At 39.5% G+C, this 18,182-nt stretch overlaps 2 protein-coding genes across 3 annotated transcripts in view; one reads left to right on the top strand and one right to left on the bottom strand.

Annotated features, from left to right (window-relative positions):
• ZAR1L (zygote arrest 1 like) overlaps window positions 1-11,045 on the bottom strand; it is a 49,826-nt gene extending 38,781 nt beyond the window's left edge. Inside the window, exons 1-4 of one of the 2 annotated variants that reach the window (XM_045797006.2) lie at window positions 8,693-11,043; window positions 8,107-8,199; window positions 6,455-6,529; window positions 700-2,224 (exon numbers count right to left, since the gene is read on the bottom strand). In XM_045797006.2, the coding sequence (XP_045652962.2) occupies window positions 2,081-2,224; window positions 6,455-6,529; window positions 8,107-8,199; window positions 8,693-9,424 (1,044 nt within the window). In that variant the 5' untranslated portion in view covers window positions 9,425-11,043 and the 3' untranslated portion in view covers window positions 700-2,080. Of the gene's footprint in view, window positions 1-699; window positions 2,225-6,454; window positions 6,530-8,106; window positions 8,200-8,692 lie in introns of those variants that run through there. The other variant, XM_045797007.2, reaches the window with a different exon arrangement.
• An 87-nt stretch (window positions 11,046-11,132) lies between these two features.
• Window positions 11,133-18,182, top strand: part of BRCA2 (BRCA2 DNA repair associated) — a 59,487-nt gene continuing 52,437 nt past the window's right edge. Inside the window, exons 1-3 of the mRNA XM_045796995.2 lie at window positions 11,133-11,288; window positions 12,045-12,150; window positions 14,412-14,657. Of these exons, the coding sequence (XP_045652951.2) occupies window positions 12,084-12,150; window positions 14,412-14,657 (313 nt within the window). The 5' untranslated portion in view covers window positions 11,133-11,288; window positions 12,045-12,083. The remainder of the gene's footprint in view (window positions 11,289-12,044; window positions 12,151-14,411; window positions 14,658-18,182) is intronic.

Below are 18,182 nucleotides of genomic sequence, written 5' to 3'. Positions count from 1 at the left end.
ATAAATACAATCTTTAAAAATAACAATAAAAAAGAGCATTTATGATTCATGGGATGAAACCAACAGTTTGGAAGAAGTTGGTTTCAACCCTCATGGATAACTTTGAGGGAGTTCGAGACTTCAACAGAGGAAGTAACTGCAGATGTGGTGGAAATAATAAGAGAACTAGAATTCAAACTGGAGCCTGAAGATGTAACTGAATTGCTACAATCTCATGATAAAACTTGAACAGATGAGGAGTTGCTTCTTATGGATGAGCAATGAAAGTGGTTTCTTGCAATGGAATCTACGCCTGGTGAAAATGCCATGAAGATGGTTGAAATGACAGTAAAGAATTTAGAATATTGCATCAACTTAGTTGATAAAATAGCTGTACAGTTTGAGGATTGACCCCAATTTTGAAAGAAGTTCTACTGTGGGTAAAATGCTATGAAATAGCATCACACGTTGCAGAGAAATCATTCATAAAAGGAAGAGTCAATGGATGAGGAAAACTTCACTGTTGTCTTAAGAAATAAGAAATTGCCACAGCCACCCGAGTCACCCTAATCAGTCAGTTGGCAAGCACCACCCTGATCAGTCAGCAGCCATCTACATCAAGCCAAGACCTTCCTCCAGCAAAAATTACGACTTGCTGAGGGCTCAGATTGTGTAGCATTTTTTAGCAATAAAGTATTTTTGAATTATGTACATTTTTAGTAATAATGCTATTGCATACTAATAGACCATAGTATAGATTACAGTATATGTAAACATAACTTTTATATGTGCTGAAAACCAAAAAATTCATTTGACTGACTTTACTGAGATACTCCCTTTATTGCGGTGGTCTAGAACTAAACCTGCAATAGCTTTAAGATATATCTGTAATTTGCCCACAAACGTAGATCTACCACACCCAGGATTTGAAGTTAGGTAATCTGACTCCAGAATATGCTCCTAAATCTTATACCTCTCAATTCCTTCTGCCCCCTAGCTCAAAGTAGAAATCTAAAAGTCATTTATTTCTGCATCATCCACTTCCAATCCTGTATCATTGCAACATTATCTTGAATTGATGTACTTCTCTCCATCTCCACGGCCATCACCCTTGTCTGAGCCACCATTCTGCTTGTGCATTCTGGGCTTCCCCCCCAACGAGGGAGTTTTTTTTTTTTTTTTTTTTAAAGAATCTGACATCAGTCTTAACTGAAACTCCTTTATGAGCTGCCACATGCCTGACCATGGCCAAAAGAACCTTTTGTGACCTGAGCCCTGTCCTCTCCAGCCTCTGTCCCACATTAGCTTCAGAGGCCCCTATTCCTGGGACATGCCAAGGATGTGGCCCACCCATTCAGAGCCTTTGCCCTTGCTGTTCCCTTGGATCAAAACCATCTCCTTTTCTCCCAGCTCCCTCCATCCTGCAGGTCTCAATTCTGCTCCCTTACCCTAACCACAGTATCTAAAAATTCACTTTATGATAGGACTCTTTTTCCTTCACAGCACTTACCACATCTGAATCTGAGGGGAAAAAAATGTAAATGCAGTAGTTCAAGCCACGGAGCAAGTTCGAGTCCACATGGGTTCAAACTCTGGCTCTATGCTATGATCTCTCCGTGGCTCCCTCTCCTCATCTGTTAAGAAACGGTATAGTAGTTTCTACTTAATATGGCTGCTGTGAAGAGTTGCAATCCCCAGCACATAATAACTGCTATTTAAACATCTGCTATAATTATTGAAGACAAGGACCTTGCCCCCTGATCATCTCTATGTTCCCAGTGCTTTAGAACACGCAGCTGATAAAAGTTTGTCAAATGACTATTGTTCCTCTTCATTTTTCCCTTTATGTAAGGGACAGTATCCCCTATTTCCCAGCACCATATGGAGGTTTTTACCCCGTGATCACAATTAATGTATCTTCATGGTCTATTTTACATGCATTTATTTTATTCTACTCACATTGTACAATTGTTATACAACCTTCAAAAAGTACAAAAGCCTAATCCATTTTCCAATATCAGCTCAAAGCTAAGTTGCAAAAAAGGAACAGTACAGTAAGTTACAAGGAGAGTTGGGTGTCCTGTACAATTCATACTGCCTGTCACATGATGTATTTAAAGCTGTAAGTATTGCCACAGGAGAATTTCTTGTCTTTGCAGCGACCACACAGTTCCTGTCGATGAGGCCTCCTTAGATCAATGTGTCTTTTCTTTTGAGGACAGGAACAACGAGACTTTGAACAGGTCTTCAGAAAACAAGGAACAGTTTGGACACTAAATAATTAAATCAGTGTTTCGAATGTAATCCTCAAATCAAAATACTTCTCCCCACCACCCGTATCTCTCATATCTTCATCTTCCTTTGAATTCTATAAGAAGTCCGGGACCAAGTTGCACAAAGCCACTCATATCCTTTTAAATGCCATGCATTTTTCAAGATGAAGAGCAAAGACGATATTTAAGAGAATGCTGCTAAGCCAACCAAGAAGATCTAATGTGAGAGAAAGATTTTAAAAGAGTTTATACTGTCTTCATTAATGGGTTTTACATCTGTAGCCAGGTGGGGCTGAGGGGCAGTGAGTGAGTACTAAGTGATTTGATTATCTAGGCTGGAATATTTGAAAATGCTAGAGCAGTGATTCTCAACCAGCTGTATTTTACCAACCAGCCGACATCTGGCAATGTCTGGAAATGCTTTTGGTTGTCACAACTAGGGGAAGGGATCTACAGGAGTTAATTCTCTTTTCTCTCCAGACATGCCTAATCTTTACTATAACTTAGAGTATTCTTAACCATTATCCCATTCTGTCTTCTGATAAATAAAAATCACACCCTATGGAGACTGGTATATTGCCCTTGTCCACCATCCCAAACCTGCTAATCTTTAAAACTGATCATCACTGCTCTATTTTCTGCATATGACCACAGCTAAAAAGAATAAGTTTTATATTTTAAATTGTGGAAACAGGCATTTTCATTTTGCAAATGAAAGTCTTAAATATGATTTATGAAATGCTGTACTACGTTTATCTCTTCCACTCTTCCAGTGACAAGCATGCATCCTTGTAAGAAAATTCTAATAGCTAATACATGGTGTTTATTGTATGCACTTTATATAAATTCATTTAATCCTCACAATACTCTTATTGTGGAAGAAAAGCCTCAATAAAAAAATAAAAATCAGTATGTACTCTAAAGGTAGGTTTCTGTTTTTGGCAATAGTGGACTAGGTAGTTCTGACCAAGCTTCTTAGGATAACTAGAAAAGCTGAGCTAAAGAAAAATAACTTTTTAAAAGAACAATTTGAAGGCACTGGAGAATTATCAAAGCATTAGAGAAAGAAACCCAGAAATGGAGGTTAGCCTGGTATTTGGGACTATTTCCTCTCTAAAAGCCTCCCAATTCCAGAAGAGGTTAAAGACAATGGGAAGCTGAAAGTAAGTTTGACAAGTTGATGAAGCTAAGGGATAATTTTAAACGCCCAAATGGAAGATACCTGGTAAACAGTTCGGGTTTTGTGTTGGGACACTGAAAGGCTGCAACCTAAGAATAAAGATGAACCAAGAATTGACCCAGGTTTCACAGATGCTGAAGCCCAGCTTCAAAACAACTCAACCCTGATTAGAAAATAGCAATCTAAACTGTTGGTGTCTCTAATCTTCCCACCAGAAGCAAACAAATCTCTTGTGAAGGAAGTTACTATGATAGGCCTCAAATTATCACTATAATTCTTCATATTCAATACGTAGGACTCAATCAAAAATAACCATATGAAGTATATGAGGAGACAGAACCACAGAAAATGAAGAGGATAGCAAGAGAACCATAGGGCATTAAGTTAATGGAGTCACCTAATACAGATTTTAAGATAATTATGCTTAATACATTCAAAGAAACCAAACTGATATTTTCAGCTGAGAACTGGAAGTCATTTTTTTAACACATAATAATTGTAGCACTGAAAAACAGAATAACTGAAATCAATTCAACAGATGGATTTAATAGCAGGTTGGAAATAGCTAAGAATTACAGAAATGAAGGACAGTTTAGTAGATGATAAGAAAACTGAAGCATGGAAAGACAAAAGAAATATAGAAAAGAGCATAAAAGGCATAAGGGAGATGGTGAAAGGTATAATATGAGTAACCAGAAGAAAGAGAGAATGGAGGCAAAAGTACTATTTTAAAAGATAATGTCTGATAACTTTCCAAGAGAGATAAAAATCTTCAAGCCACAGATTCAAGAAATGCTATGAATTCCAAGTAGGGTAAACACAAAGAAACCACAACTGGGCTATAATTGTAAAATTACTGAAAACCAAAGCAGAGAGAAATATCTTAAAAGCAAGTAGATTTAAGAAGGACACCAAGAACAAGAGATATTACTTCAAAAGAGCTGCAAAAATATTAATAGCCAACTTCACAAAAACAATGAAGGTCAGACTCTTAATGTGCAGAAAGAAAACTACTGCCAACCTAAAAATTCTATACCCAGCAAAATAACCCTTTAAAATCCAAAACAATGTGCCACCTTCAGACCTGCACTACAGTAAGTATTAAAACACAGGGCACCTGGGTTAAGTGTCTGACTCTTGGTTTTGGCTCAGGTCATGATCTCAGGGTCTTGAGATCGAGCCCCATGGTGGGCTCTGTGCTTGACAGGGTGTCTGCTTGAAGATGCTCTCCCTCTGCCCTTCCAACTACTCTCTCTTTCTCTATAAAAAAAATAAAATAAAATAAAATAATAAAATAAAATAAAATAAAATAAAATAAAATCTTTTAAAAAATATTAAAATATATTCTTCAGGTAAAAGGAAAGCAGCCCAAGATACAGATAGGACCTAAAAACAGCAGAAAGGAAATATACGTAGCTAAAGCTAAATGAATGACTATATAAAATAACGTCTTGTGGGGCGCCTGGGTGGCACAGCGGTTAAGCGTCTGCCTTCGGCTCAGGGCGTGATCCTGGCGTTCTGGGATCGAGCCCCACATCAGGCTCCTCTGCTATGAGCCTGCTTCTTCCTCTCCCACTCCCCCTGCTTATGTTCCCTCTCTCGCTGGCTGTCTCTATCTCTGTCGAATAAATAAATAAAATCTTTTAAAAAAAATAAAAATAAAATAAAATAACGTCTTGTGAAGTTTAAAGTTAAAATATACAACAGCAGTACATAAATTAGGATGAGGTGATAAGGAGTTAGAGCGTTCTAAGTTCACTGCATTGTCAAGGAGAGGTAATATTCACAGTTTATGTAGACTTTCATAGGTCAAAGAATCATGTTGTAATGTCTAAAGTAACCACCAGAAGAACAATAAACAATGAATAACTACCAAGATAGTAGAGATGGGGAATCATTTTTTTAATTAAAAAGTCAATTCAATTGCACACAAGAAAAATGAGTATAAGACAATAAAAATATATTTAAACCCAATTTATAATTATATTAAACATAAACAGACTGAGAATGTCAGACTAGAAAACCTAAAGGTAAATCATTTGTAAACCACTAGTTTTCTTTGAATATTTCGAAGTAGTACAAAAAATATTTTTAACTAAATGAAGGATTTAGATTTTTAAAAACTCTTGATTACAAAACCCAACTATGTCACAATTCCCTGAAATTTTTAAAAAGGTGTCTCCTGCAAGCTGTTTTAGATAAGATCTCATCTAATTCTGTGACTTCCTGGACGCTGGAAGCACCATAAAATCTGATCATAGTTCTAATATTTACTATTTGTCTAAACTTGAGCAAGTTATTTTCTTATTGAACTTTAGCTTTCTGGTCTGTAATGCGGATAACACCTACCTCAAAGTTTAGATTGTCTCACGTAAAGCACTTAGCCCAAAGTTTTGTACAAAGTAAATGCTTAATACAGGTTACCTATTAAGTTACTACATCCATATGGAGTTGTTGAAACACTACATTGTGCACCTGAAACTAATATAACACTGTATGTTAACTAACTGGAATGAAAATAACTTAAAAAAAGTTGCTACATCCAAACTACACACAGGGTGTTTGAGAAACAATACACATAGCCCATACATAAACACACCGTATAAAGCAACTTTAAAGAGTCAATCTTTCACCCCTTCCTACATCCCCCCAAAATCTAGAATTTATCTAAAATATAAAAATTCAAGGTATAGGAAACTTAACACTCCTATGCAAATATCCAATTTTTTTTTAAGATCTAATTTATTTATTTGACAGAGAGAGACAGCCAGCGAGAGAGGGAACACAAGCAGGGGGAATGGGAGAGGAAGCAGGCTTTCAGCAGGGAGCCTGATGTGGGGCTCGATCCCGGGATCCCAAGATCCCAGGATCACGCCCTGAGCTAAAGGCAGATGCTTAACGACTGAGCCACCCAGGCGCCCCGCAAATATCCAATTCTATCCAACCCCAATATTTTGCCACAGAAGCTTCTACTTAGGAATGGCGACATTATAGATATAATGAAAGTGCTCTACATGCTTACCTGACATTGGATTGCTTCTACTCGGTAAGGGTTAAAACTCTTTTGGCATTTGCAACATAGTTGCTTGAAATAAACCTAAAGAGAAATAAGTCTCTTTTTTTATACAAGATCATATGTACCTTAGGCTCTGAGTTCTTAGTTTAAGTAATCCAATCCCCCACTTTGTGCCTTGCTTCTGCCCAACCTCTACTCTGAGGTCTTAAGCTCTTTTGGTGCTATCGGTCACTTTTCCTCACTCTTTGAACCTCAGTTTCCTTACCTGCAAAATCAAGATACTACCACTTATTTTCTATAATTCTGACAACTACCCAATAATGTACACAAAGTACCACAGTAAAAATCTTCAATGGGAAGTAGCTATTATAATTTTATTCATGGTGTGGGCTGAACCCTTGACCTTCTCCTTCTGTCCTAGTCTATAAGCCTCCACTTTTTCATTTTCTCATTATTTCCCCACCTGAACTTCAAATTATTTGTAGTTACCCACCCATACATATTCTCAACTCTGTGCATTTTCTCGTGCACATTTTCTCCCTGCTTTACTTGACGAATTCCTCCTAGGAATTCCTGCATGGACATCATGAAATCCTGCATGGACATCATGATGCCTTCCCTCCGACATGGTAATCATCCCCCTCCTGTTATTTCTGCACCACCTCCATGCCACTGGGGCCACTGTGTCTACCACCAAATTGCATTTTATCTGTGTCACTCCTAGGAGAATAAATTTCTTAAGAATGAGTTCTAGGTCTTGTTCTTTGTAACCTCGCATCTTGGAGTGTTTTAATTAAACCCTATTGTTTTTCTTCTGGCAAAAGAGGAAAGTAATTTTAGTATAGTTTAAAAATCTCCAGGGTCTAGTCAATGGCTAGTATGAAAAGTCAAGCTTTCACTCAGGTCTTAACACACCTCCTTGCCCTCTCCTTCTATTGACTATTAGCCAGAAAAGCAGTATCTAAAATGTAGAAAGCACAGGGGACTCAAACTCAACTGCTTGCTGAAGTTAATGAAATAGACCAGATGTAGACTATTGCAAAATGAAGTGTGCATGCCCAGTGAAAGGAGCTAGAAGCTGCTGAGCCCCAGCCCAGTGTCTTCACACTGAAATGAGAGTCTACAGTGACCAGAGTCTAATCAGGGAAATCTGAAAATGCAGATAGTGAAATCTTTTCCAATCTTAATATGTTGACAACTAATTCAAATTAAGGGGGGAAACTGCTGAGCCTAAAGAAGTCTCTCCAAGGCTAACCTTTACAATAAATTATTTCTCTTATTGCCCCACCTTGTGGACAGACCATGGAAATTTCCAGGAGCTAAGGCCCAAACAGGTTCAATACACACCAACTAAGAAATAAGTATATACAGTTCCACCACACACAAGGAGAAGAGTTCAACTAAATAACCTGAAATTTGGTTCAAAAGAACTACCAAACCAAATGTAACACCAGGTTTAAGAGCCTCAGGAGTTCATGTGGACAGTCCAAATCAGTTCAGTTCAAAACATTACCTAAGTATCTATTAAGTGCCTGGCACTAAGGATGCCAAATGAATGAGAGAGCGTTATGGTCATGCTCCCTCAGGAAACACTCCCCCTCTATTTAACATCTGTGTCTGCCCCATCCTCCTCCCACATCTCACCCATTTTTACTTACCTTATTAGTTCCAGAAATGCACCAAACATAAGCACTCTCCCATCTGGTCTTACAATCTTTACAATGAAAATAGCCATATTTTGGTTCCAAAAACTGCAGATAAGGGGGAAAAGTCTTTTACAATCTTGGGGGGAAAAGTCAGATCCTCTTTCCTCGTGGCTTCGTATAAAAAAACAAAAAGCCTCCTTAACCTCATTCGTAGCTATTCTCAAATCTACCACGCTAATTTAGCATCTCATCTTTCAAGGATTACTCTGGGATTCTCATTGTTCCCATCTCTCATACTTTTCTAATGTTCTTTCAACAATGCCACCAGCACAATCTCCCCTGAATAAAAGTCTGATCATATATTTGACAGACTGGAAACCCCATTTTATCTCATTTCAAACAGCAGTGGCTGCCAGACTTTTCACATGCTTAAAGTTGGCACCCAATTTTACCAAAAAGTCACAAAATCTATAGGCCATGTAAATCACGTTTTCAGAAGAGAAAGCGAAACAAGATTTTGCTCTGTTGCCCCAGAAATGGAAGAGGAAAGAAAGCATGAGGCTAGCTGAGGACTGAGGACAGGGAGGAAAAAGTTCACCTGGAAACTGGGTTTCCTGAGCAGATCTGCTCCGCCAACTCCCTGTGCCTGCTTGCTCTTCCTTTCCCGAGGACTTGAGGCATCTTCCTCCTCCAACTCATCGTGCTGGTGAAGTTCCTCCTGTTTATCCTCTTCCAACCTTGGCGTTGGTGGTGACTGCTGCTGCTGGCTGGCCTCAGGACCCAAAAGCGCCTTCCTCTCCTGGTCTTCCTCCTCCCTCTGCAGTTGAATCAAGCCCTTACGGCCTATCACTGGTGAATAGACTCCCCAGGCTGACAGGGGTGCCTTGTGGCCCGTGCTCCCCCAAGGGGAGCGGCTGCACAAGGTGCGAGGCCCCAGGGAGCACTGCACGGACTTGTCCACCCGTGGGCTCACCTGCACGCCCACCTCCCTGGTGTTGGCCTTGGAAAGCCGCAGGCTCAAGCTGGGGTTCATCTGGGAGAGAACTGCCTTAAGCTGCGCCCTCTTGTAAGGGTCCATGCAGTAGTCGGAGGCATTTGCAGGCACCAGCAACCCAGGCCTGGCCAGGAAAGTGGGGGGACCAGTGTTTCGCCTCCAGTTGGGCTGTTTGTGTTCAGAGAGTCCTGGATGGCCCAAAGGCATTGTATTCCCATAGCCCTGGTACAAGCCATAGGGAACACGGACAAAGCGCTCCATCCGCTCACCCGGTGCCCAGGTGCAGCACAATATCCCTGGGGGGTTTGTTTGTCTCGTTTTGCCTTCCACCTTCATCCACCCCTTCTTTTTCCCCCTGATCAAGTTGTGTAGGTTCACTCCAAGCTTCTCCCTTTATTTCAGATCCTGATGGGAGCTGCTGCCTATTACCCTAATTAAAGGAGGACAGGAGATCTGCCTGCCGACAGAGGTCTGATTTCCACCTGATACCAAATTGCTCTTCCCTATCACTTCAATTCACTGTTCCTGGATCATTTTCAAAGCTGTTTTTCATTTCTGACTTCTTACTCGCACATATGCTTTCATTAGCAAGTCACTCATGTATCCCATAGTAACTATTTTAGAGATCCTGTTTTAAAGCATATAGTAAATCAAACGCAAGTAGTAAGTTATTTGAGCAACAAACTAGAAGAGTGTCAGGAAGTAAGTGTACTACGGCAGAGCTAATGAATATAAAGACCCTAGAACCGCAGAAGCAAGGAGCATAACCTTATGGGGGGAGGGTTGTATATAGTGTGAGAAAATGTATTTCAGAAAGTTGTACGGCATGCCGACAGTTCTCATTAATTCACTCCTAGTGAGGATCCCTCTCCCAAAAACGTGAAAAAAGCAAATTACTTTGATTTAGAGGGTAAATAGAAATTCAATCACAGGTTAAGTATCTGAAAGCAAAGGGACTTGAAACCTGGGCCTTGTTACCAGGCAAGTTACCTAGCCAGGTGATTTGATTTCCCCATCTGACAACACTAATTTATAGGATTGTAAGATTTAATGTGGTATTACCTATAAAGCACAAAATAGAATAACTCCTAAGTATTCGGTAAGTGGTAACTATCACAAGCTTTAGTATCTGTATCGCTAAGGCTTCCTGCCAAAGCTAGAGAATGATCAAACTGAAATGACGCCTATGTAACCATAGAGACCACTCTTTCTCTAATCCAAGGTTCACTGTTTACTCTCAAGAGCTTTCTGGAAGCAGCAAGGTCTACGAGCAGCTCTCACTCCACACCAGTTCAAAGCTTTCTAGGTTATACAACAAACCTGAATTAAGCTTCGTGCTACGCCATGTCACAGGCCCTGTGAATGAGAACAAATTCCCTTGTCCCAGGGCGACTTGGAGACAAGCACAAAACGAGGTGATTAGCACCCCAAGAATGTAAAGGATGCTACGGAAGCCAGCAGAGGGTAGTACCTAACACTGCAGGAGGTTGAAGTGGTTTCACAATTTTTCAAAGGGGCAAACAGGCTTAGAGGGCTCGAAAACCTGTTACCTAAGAGCAACACGCGGACTAGAACTAAAGTCCTGTGGCTTCAAATCTCCTTTCCACTCTGCAGAGAGCGCGCAGCAGGGAAGGCAGTCAGCCACAACCACGAACCACTTTGGGGGACCACCTGCCGTAAGGTCAGAACAAAGGTCTTTCAAAGACCCCAGTCCCTGTCGCCCCGCGGGCCACCCAAACGTGAGGTGGAGCAGAGAGAAGGGGGAGGAGTCGGGGAGTATAACAGTGCGCGGTCACCCCCGGCACCCCCGCCTCGTACTCTGAAGGCTCAGGGAGAAGAGAACAAGCACCCCAGCTCCCTCCTCACGCGGTTCCAGGCCGACTGTCCAGCAGTCGAGCAAGGACTTGGCTTTCGCCACACAGAGTCGCCAACTAATCACCCAGACCCTGACTTCCGGGTGGCACGCACGCTGCGTATTACGTCACGGCGTCACCGCATGACGTGTCGGGAGAGCGGGCTTTTGGCGCGAGAGTCTGAAATAAGGTCCGCGGAGGCGGAGCTGCTGGGGCTCGGGGCTTTGGGTGTAGTCCCAGCCGTGGATCGCCGCGGAAAGGATCCTGCGGGTCAGCTTTCTGATCGAAGTGCGGGCGCGGTTTTTGTCAGGAATCTCCGGCCAAAAAGAGCTGCACCTCCGGAGGCGGTTAGTGTTGGCTGGGTGGAGACGGACGGGCCTGTCTCCCGCGGTGTGAGGCGGAAGGAAACTCCCCCCCCATCCCCATTCCGTAGGTGGAAGCCGCGGCCTCCTGCCCCCGACGGTCTCTGCCAGTCTCGCACCCACCGGGAGAAAGGGGTGAAGGTTCGGCCCCTCGGCTAAGCAAACTCGAGCCCCGCCCTTTCCCTGGAACTCCACTTCCCAACTTCGCGCCCCGCCAGCCGCCCAGGGTTTGCCCCTTAGCTGTCTCCGATGCCCCACTGTGAAATTTCCTTAATTGGAAGTACGATGAAGTTACTTTAACGGAATATTGTAATTTTAGAAGATGTTTCACAGCTCCTGACACTATCTCCCTTACTTAGCCCCCAGGCAATTGTTGTATTATGAAGATTTACTGATTTGACGCTGCCAAAAGATATTTATCTCTAATAGGACCCTCGTTGACTGCGCACCCCCTAGCCACACGTGACTAGTTAATTAAAACTAAATAATATTTAAAATCCCGTTCGCTAGTCATACTTGCCACGTTTCGAATGCTTAATGTGGCTGGTGGCTACTGTTTGGACAGCACAACTATAGAATGCTCTCATCATCGCAGTGAGTTCGATTATTGTCCCAAAAGATAGGACCGAGGTAAATAAACAATGTAAGTTTAGGCAAGTTTACCTACTTCTGATTTTACCTCGGAGTCGATTAACAAGGACTGGATCCCTGTTAAGTGTCTTTTGGTGTTGTCTTTTGCAGAGTTATTTATCAAGCATTGGAGTAATATTGTAGATAAAAATGCCTATTGGATGCAAAGAGAGGCCGACTTTTTTCGAAATTTTTAAGACGCGATGCAATGAAGCAGGTATTGACAAATATTATATACATCGATCCTTTACGTTGAGAAAATGTTTTCAGAAAAATATGTAACCGTGCATGCTTGCTGAGGAGAATCCAACACGTAACGTTTTTGTTTTCACTATCAGTTGTTCCGTACGGGGTCATAAATCCAGTTAAGAAAATGATCATTTACAGTTAACGAAATGATAAGTGTAGAACCCTGGGGATGAAGAGGAGATAGGCCTCTTGATTAGCAGTAGGAAGAACTGTTTTTAAAGCACAGAACTTTTAGCAAATCTGAAGCATTGGTAATGTTATTTTATATCAGAAGTTGTCAAACTTTAGTCTCAGTCTCCTTACACTCTTGAAAATGATTGAGGTCTTCAAAGAACTTTTGTTTATGTAGGCTACCATATAGAAATTAAAACTAAGAATTTTAAAAAATGTTTATTAATTCACTTAAAAAATAGCAAATCTATTCCATATTAACACAAATAAACATTATGAAGAATAACTGTTTTCCCCCAAAAAAAGAAGAGTGGCACTGTTCAAATAGTTTTGCAGTTCTCCTTAATGCTTGACTTAGTAGGAGATAGCTGGATTCTCATACCAATTTCTGCATTTAATCTGTTGCAGTATCGTGTTTTGAGAGAAGTATGTAAAGAAAAGTCAGCCTCACACAACAATGTAGTTGAAAAAAGGAGTATTTTAATAGTTTTCAGTTAATTGTGTATATCTTTGATAATATGCCAAAACTTGACAAGTGGTAGCTTTAAGAGTTGCAGTATGGAATCAGAAACCATATCATGAACTTTTCATTCCCTTTATTACATTTAATTCTATTACTCTTTCTTGCAATTTGAATAAATCTTTTATCTGTATTGTAACATGAGGCACTGATCATTTGGAAATGTCAGTGTTCTGAATTACACAGATATTCCATATATTGACACATTGTATTAAACTATAAAAAATTACATTCATTAATTTGCTGATATCAGGAAAGATTAGGAAGATCATCTTTTAAGATTAGGAAAATGTCAAGTTTACAGGGGCTAATAAATTTTAACGAAATTCTAATTCCCATTTAAAAGCTCCTATTTGGGGTACCTAGGAGGCTCAGTCGGTTAAGTGTCTGACTCTTGATCTCAGCTCAGGCCCTGATCTCAGAGTCATGCGTTCAAGCCCCACATTGGACTCCACACTGGGTGTGGAGCCTACTTTAAAAAATTTTTTTGAAATAAAAAAATAAAAGCTCCCATTTTATCATTGGCAGAAAACTTTTTTCTGCAGTGACAGGCTCACTTTATTTTCAAGAAAATGTCTACCAAATCACCCAACTCAAAATGACTTCTTAGTTGTTCTTTCTAGTAAAAATGGCTTTCCATGAAAAAAGTGTTAATTCAGCTCCTAACTCGTCACGAGTGCTTTTTTAGACAACTATTGTACTTAAATATACAAAAATGCTTTATGCGTACTTTCATTTTGTCACAGAATATTAAAAAGATGTGCTCAAGAGTTGGGCTTTATAAAACTAATTTTTACTGCTTCATTAATGATATTTTAAGTTGGACTGGCTTTTTGGTTTGGTTTTTGACAAGTGCATGATGTGAATACAATTACTAGCACCGTTTATTGCCACTGCCTTGACTCATGCAAAGATGTCATCAGTTTTACCCATTGGGGGTGCAAATGTCAACATTGTGAAAAAGAGAAACAGTGCCTTAGTATTATTATGAAGATCGTTTTTACCTTATGGACCTCCTGAAATTGTCTTGGGGACTTCCCCACCCACCCCAAGCCCCTCCACAGACCACACATTGAAAATCAGTACTTTAACGGTGGATAGATCATAATAGAAATTTTGTCCTTTCTCTTTAACAAGGACTTTTTTAATTCTATTTTATTTCTGAGTCTACATGTTCCTGTACCTATAGATTTATCATTTCCATTTATATTCTCATTGTAATTAAATTGTATCTGTGGAATGCATTCTTAACTAGCAATGACTTTGTCTCTGAATCATGAATATAGGAGAAAGAAAACTTTAGAAAAACTAGCTAATATAGTTAGGAGCAATCACCTTGCAACTTTTGTAAACTCTTGTTATACCTACTACAGATTGAAAGGAGAACAGGTTAATGATCTTGTTTCATTAATACGCTTTAACAAAAGTAATCTACAGTCAAAATCTCAAGCATCCTTTTCTTTATTATGATTTTTACAGGCCCATGAACTTACCTGTCACTGATTAAAACCAAAATGGAATTTTTATTTTTCTTATAGATTTAGGACCAATAAGTCTGAATTGGTTTGAAGAACTTTCTTTAGAAGCTCCACCCTGTAATTCTGAACCCACAGAAGAATCTGGATATAAAATCAATTATGAACCAAACCTATTTAAAACACCACAAAGGAAACCTTATCATCAGTTGGCTTCAACTCCAATAATATTCAGAGAGCAAGGTCTAATTGTGCCAACGTACCAACAATCTCCTTTAAAAGAATCAGATAAATACAGATTAGACTCAGGTAAGTAATGTGGTGCAGTAAACTAGGGAAAAACATGAACCAGAAATTCAGACAAACCTATGTTAAAACGCCCAGCTCTGTTGTTAATTGTGTCATGTTGGTCAAATCAACCTCTTCCGCTCACTTTCCCCACCTGGAAAATGGAGATGGTGAACATAATGTCTGATAAGTTTGGATTAAATAAAATAACACGGGTACTTAGTGCTCCTTTTCCTCCTGCCTTTGATTAATATATCCTGCCTAGTGAGATTTGTTCAATTATGTCTTTCCTATACCAAAAAAAAGTCAGACTTGTTTTGATGTTAATTGAATAAACTATTTCTGCAGGTTATCACGAAGGACAGAGATGGTTATTTTTATCAATTTTCTTTAAATGTCTTTTGACTTGGTAGCTGTTTCCGTGGCATACATGCCCGATATTCCAGTCAATCATGTAATAAGGTTATATATTCAGTCATTCAAATGTTTATTACCTATTTAAGTGACATATTCTCCCTTTCTTTGGAGCATGATTCTCAAGAAGGGGAATTAACAGTAGACAGAGAACAGTCTAAGATTGAATGTGGTTCGTGTGAGAAGCAAAGTACAAAATGTACAATGAGAGTTGAGAAGAAAGAGCATAAATAGGTTTGGGAGGAATTAGGGAATGATTCATTTGAGTTAAACCTTGAAGGATAGGTGAGATTCAAAAATTTGAAGATGGCATAGAGTAATAATGTACAAGACTGAGGGGAAAACATGAGGAAGATGATGTAGATTGTTAAGAGAATGTTAAGTAATTCAGATTGTTTGGAGTGTTGCATGCCTAAAAGAGACCAATAAACTTAACCCAAGGCTAAAAAGAGCACATAAAACCAGGTATTGAATGCCAGACTTAAAAAACTGAATTTATTTGATAGGTTGTTGAGCAGAAAAATCCCACGTAAATTTGATCATGCTACTTCCAGCCTCAAACCTTTGATTACCTCCTTTTGCTTTCATGATAGTATCTTAACTCCTTAATATGATTTACAAGGTTCTTTATAATCTGGTCTCTCATTAACTCATGTTTCATGCTGCCATAATCCCCCTCTCACCCATCCTAAATTTGCCATTCATTCATACTGAATTTCTTTTTGAAACCACCTTGCTCTGTGGCTCTTTATACATTGTTACTTCTGCCCAGAAGTTAGTTACTTCTTCCTACCTCTTTATCTAGCTAACTCATGCTCATCTTTCAGGTCTTGACTTATCTATCTGCTTCTGGGATGTTTTCCCTGTCACACTCATTTAGCTTCTAATGGAGGAGACTTACATAAGCAATTATAGTGGAATAAATGCTATGAAAAGGGAAATTCATGGTACTAGGAAATGCATATACAAAGAGGATATAGTATGGGCAAAGGTTTTCTTGTATGTTTTGGATACCAACAAAGTGACTATTTTGTAAAAGTGTATAGAATAAATGAATATTTGTTTTGCTTTAGAAAGCCTAATAACTGGGACACCTGAGTGGCTCCATCAGTTAAGCATCCAACTCTTGATTTCAGCTCAGGTCATGATCACAGTGTCCTGGGATTGATCCCCGCATCAGTCTCCATGCTCAGCAGGGAGTCTGCTTGAGGATTCTCTTTCCTTCTACCCCTCCCCCAGCTTGCAGGCACTTGCTCTCTCTCTCCCTCTCTCTCAAATAAATAAATAAATAAATCTTTAAAAAAAAAAAGAAAAGAATGCCTAATAACTGGCAGCTATCTTTGGAGATGTGTTTTCAAAATGTGATTCCTGGATCACGAGAATCTCCTGAAATGCTAAATGAAAGAAGATTTCAGGCCCTACTCTGAATCTACTAAATTAGAATCTCTAGAAATAAAACCCATAAGTGTATGTTTTAAACTAATCGGGTGATTCTCATGGAAACAAAGACTGAGGGCAGGGAGATCAATTAGACCTATAATGGTCCAGGTGGTAGGGGGCCAAATAAAAGTGCCTGAATTAGAGTAATGGTAGTGAAAGCAGATATGGAAGATAGAAAGTGTTAAGACCCCACAGTAGCCTAGACCTGAAGATTTCAAAGAAAGGATCAAATCACAGATTTAGAGCATAACTAAGGATATAAGGGTGGTATTCATTGACATCGTAAGCACTGGAGATAAAACAGGTTTAACAGGGAAAAGGCTTCCGCGCGCCTGGGTGGTTCAGTTGGTTAAGCATCTGCCTTTGGCTCAGGTCATGATCCCAGGGTCCTGGAATCGAGTCCCACATCAGGCTCACTGCCCAGTGGGGACCCTGCTTCTCCCTCTGCTTCTGCCTCTCTCTCTCTCTCTCTGTCTCATGAAAAAATAAAACCTTTTAAAAAAGGGTGGGGGGAAATGCTTGAAAGGATGAAAAAAAAATAGGTTGAGTTTTGAACTGCAATTTGGGGCAGTAATAGGGTATTAAGGTGATGTCCTGAAAGCTTTGGGGAATATAAGACTGAAACTAAAGAAAGACTACAGGCAGGAGAGAAAACTATCGGAACCAACTATCTATTTGAAACATGATAAAGTCATCACATGTAGTGAGGCAATTGATTATGATGAGGCCTAGGATAGAGCCTTAAGGAATATTTAGCAGATGAAATGCAGAACACGGAAAAGGGAATCATTCATTTAATATTTCATGCTTACTTTGTGCCTGGCAACTTGCTAGGCATTAAGGATACAAACATGAATTAGATGGCTTTCGACTTTTAGGAACTCAGTCTAGTATAGGACAAAATATATAAATAAATACACTGGTGTACTATATGCTATAATAGAAACATACACAGCGCTATGTTGTGGGCATAGTAGAGGGAGCAGCCATCTATTTTAATATGCTCAGGAAATCTCTGTAAACCAGTTTGTGCTGAATCTACTGAATCTTGAGAAGACCTACCTAGAATCACTGGTTTATTCTCTAACCTGTTAGAATTGTTCTATCTATAATAAGGGAAGGATAGGAATGAATAAGGCTACTCTGGACTTGCTGCAAGGGAATTAAATTTTTTAAGGTTATAGTGCTTAAATAATTCTGACTGTAGTTTCCTGATACCTTTTGTTTTTGTTTAGTTTAAATTCAGCATTAAAATGTAAGACTTAAGCTGTTTTTTAACCTACTTGTTTAGTTCTAACATCTATTGTTTTAAAAAGAATTATCCCTAAAATTTCATAAGGAAACGTGCTATGTCTGCTTCTCAGCAGTCCTTACTTCTCCATAAAATCATCTGAGTTTATCTCACCATTATTCAGCCTATTTATGGGATTCTCAGGTTACCTGAGAAATGTTGATTTGGGTATGAACTTATTTTTGCCTGGTTCATGGTTTTTACTTCTTATTTTTTACATTTGGGTTTTTCATTGCTAAGCCAATACTGATACGTTATTATTAACTGAAGTCACTTGTTTATATTAGGGTTCATTCTCTGTATCAAGTCTGTGGATTTTCACAATTATATAATGTCGTGTATACGCCATTACAGTATCCTACAGGACAGTTTCACTGCCCTAAAAATCCCTTGTGTTCCAC

This window comes from Ursus americanus, chromosome 10 (genome assembly GCF_024610735.1).
Source record: "Ursus americanus isolate L20-20 chromosome 10, mUrsAme1.1.p, whole genome shotgun sequence".
Taxonomy (NCBI): domain Eukaryota; kingdom Metazoa; phylum Chordata; class Mammalia; order Carnivora; family Ursidae; genus Ursus; species Ursus americanus.
Note: the sequence above shows the minus strand (reverse complement) of the source record. Positions and strands in the feature narration are given on the sequence as shown.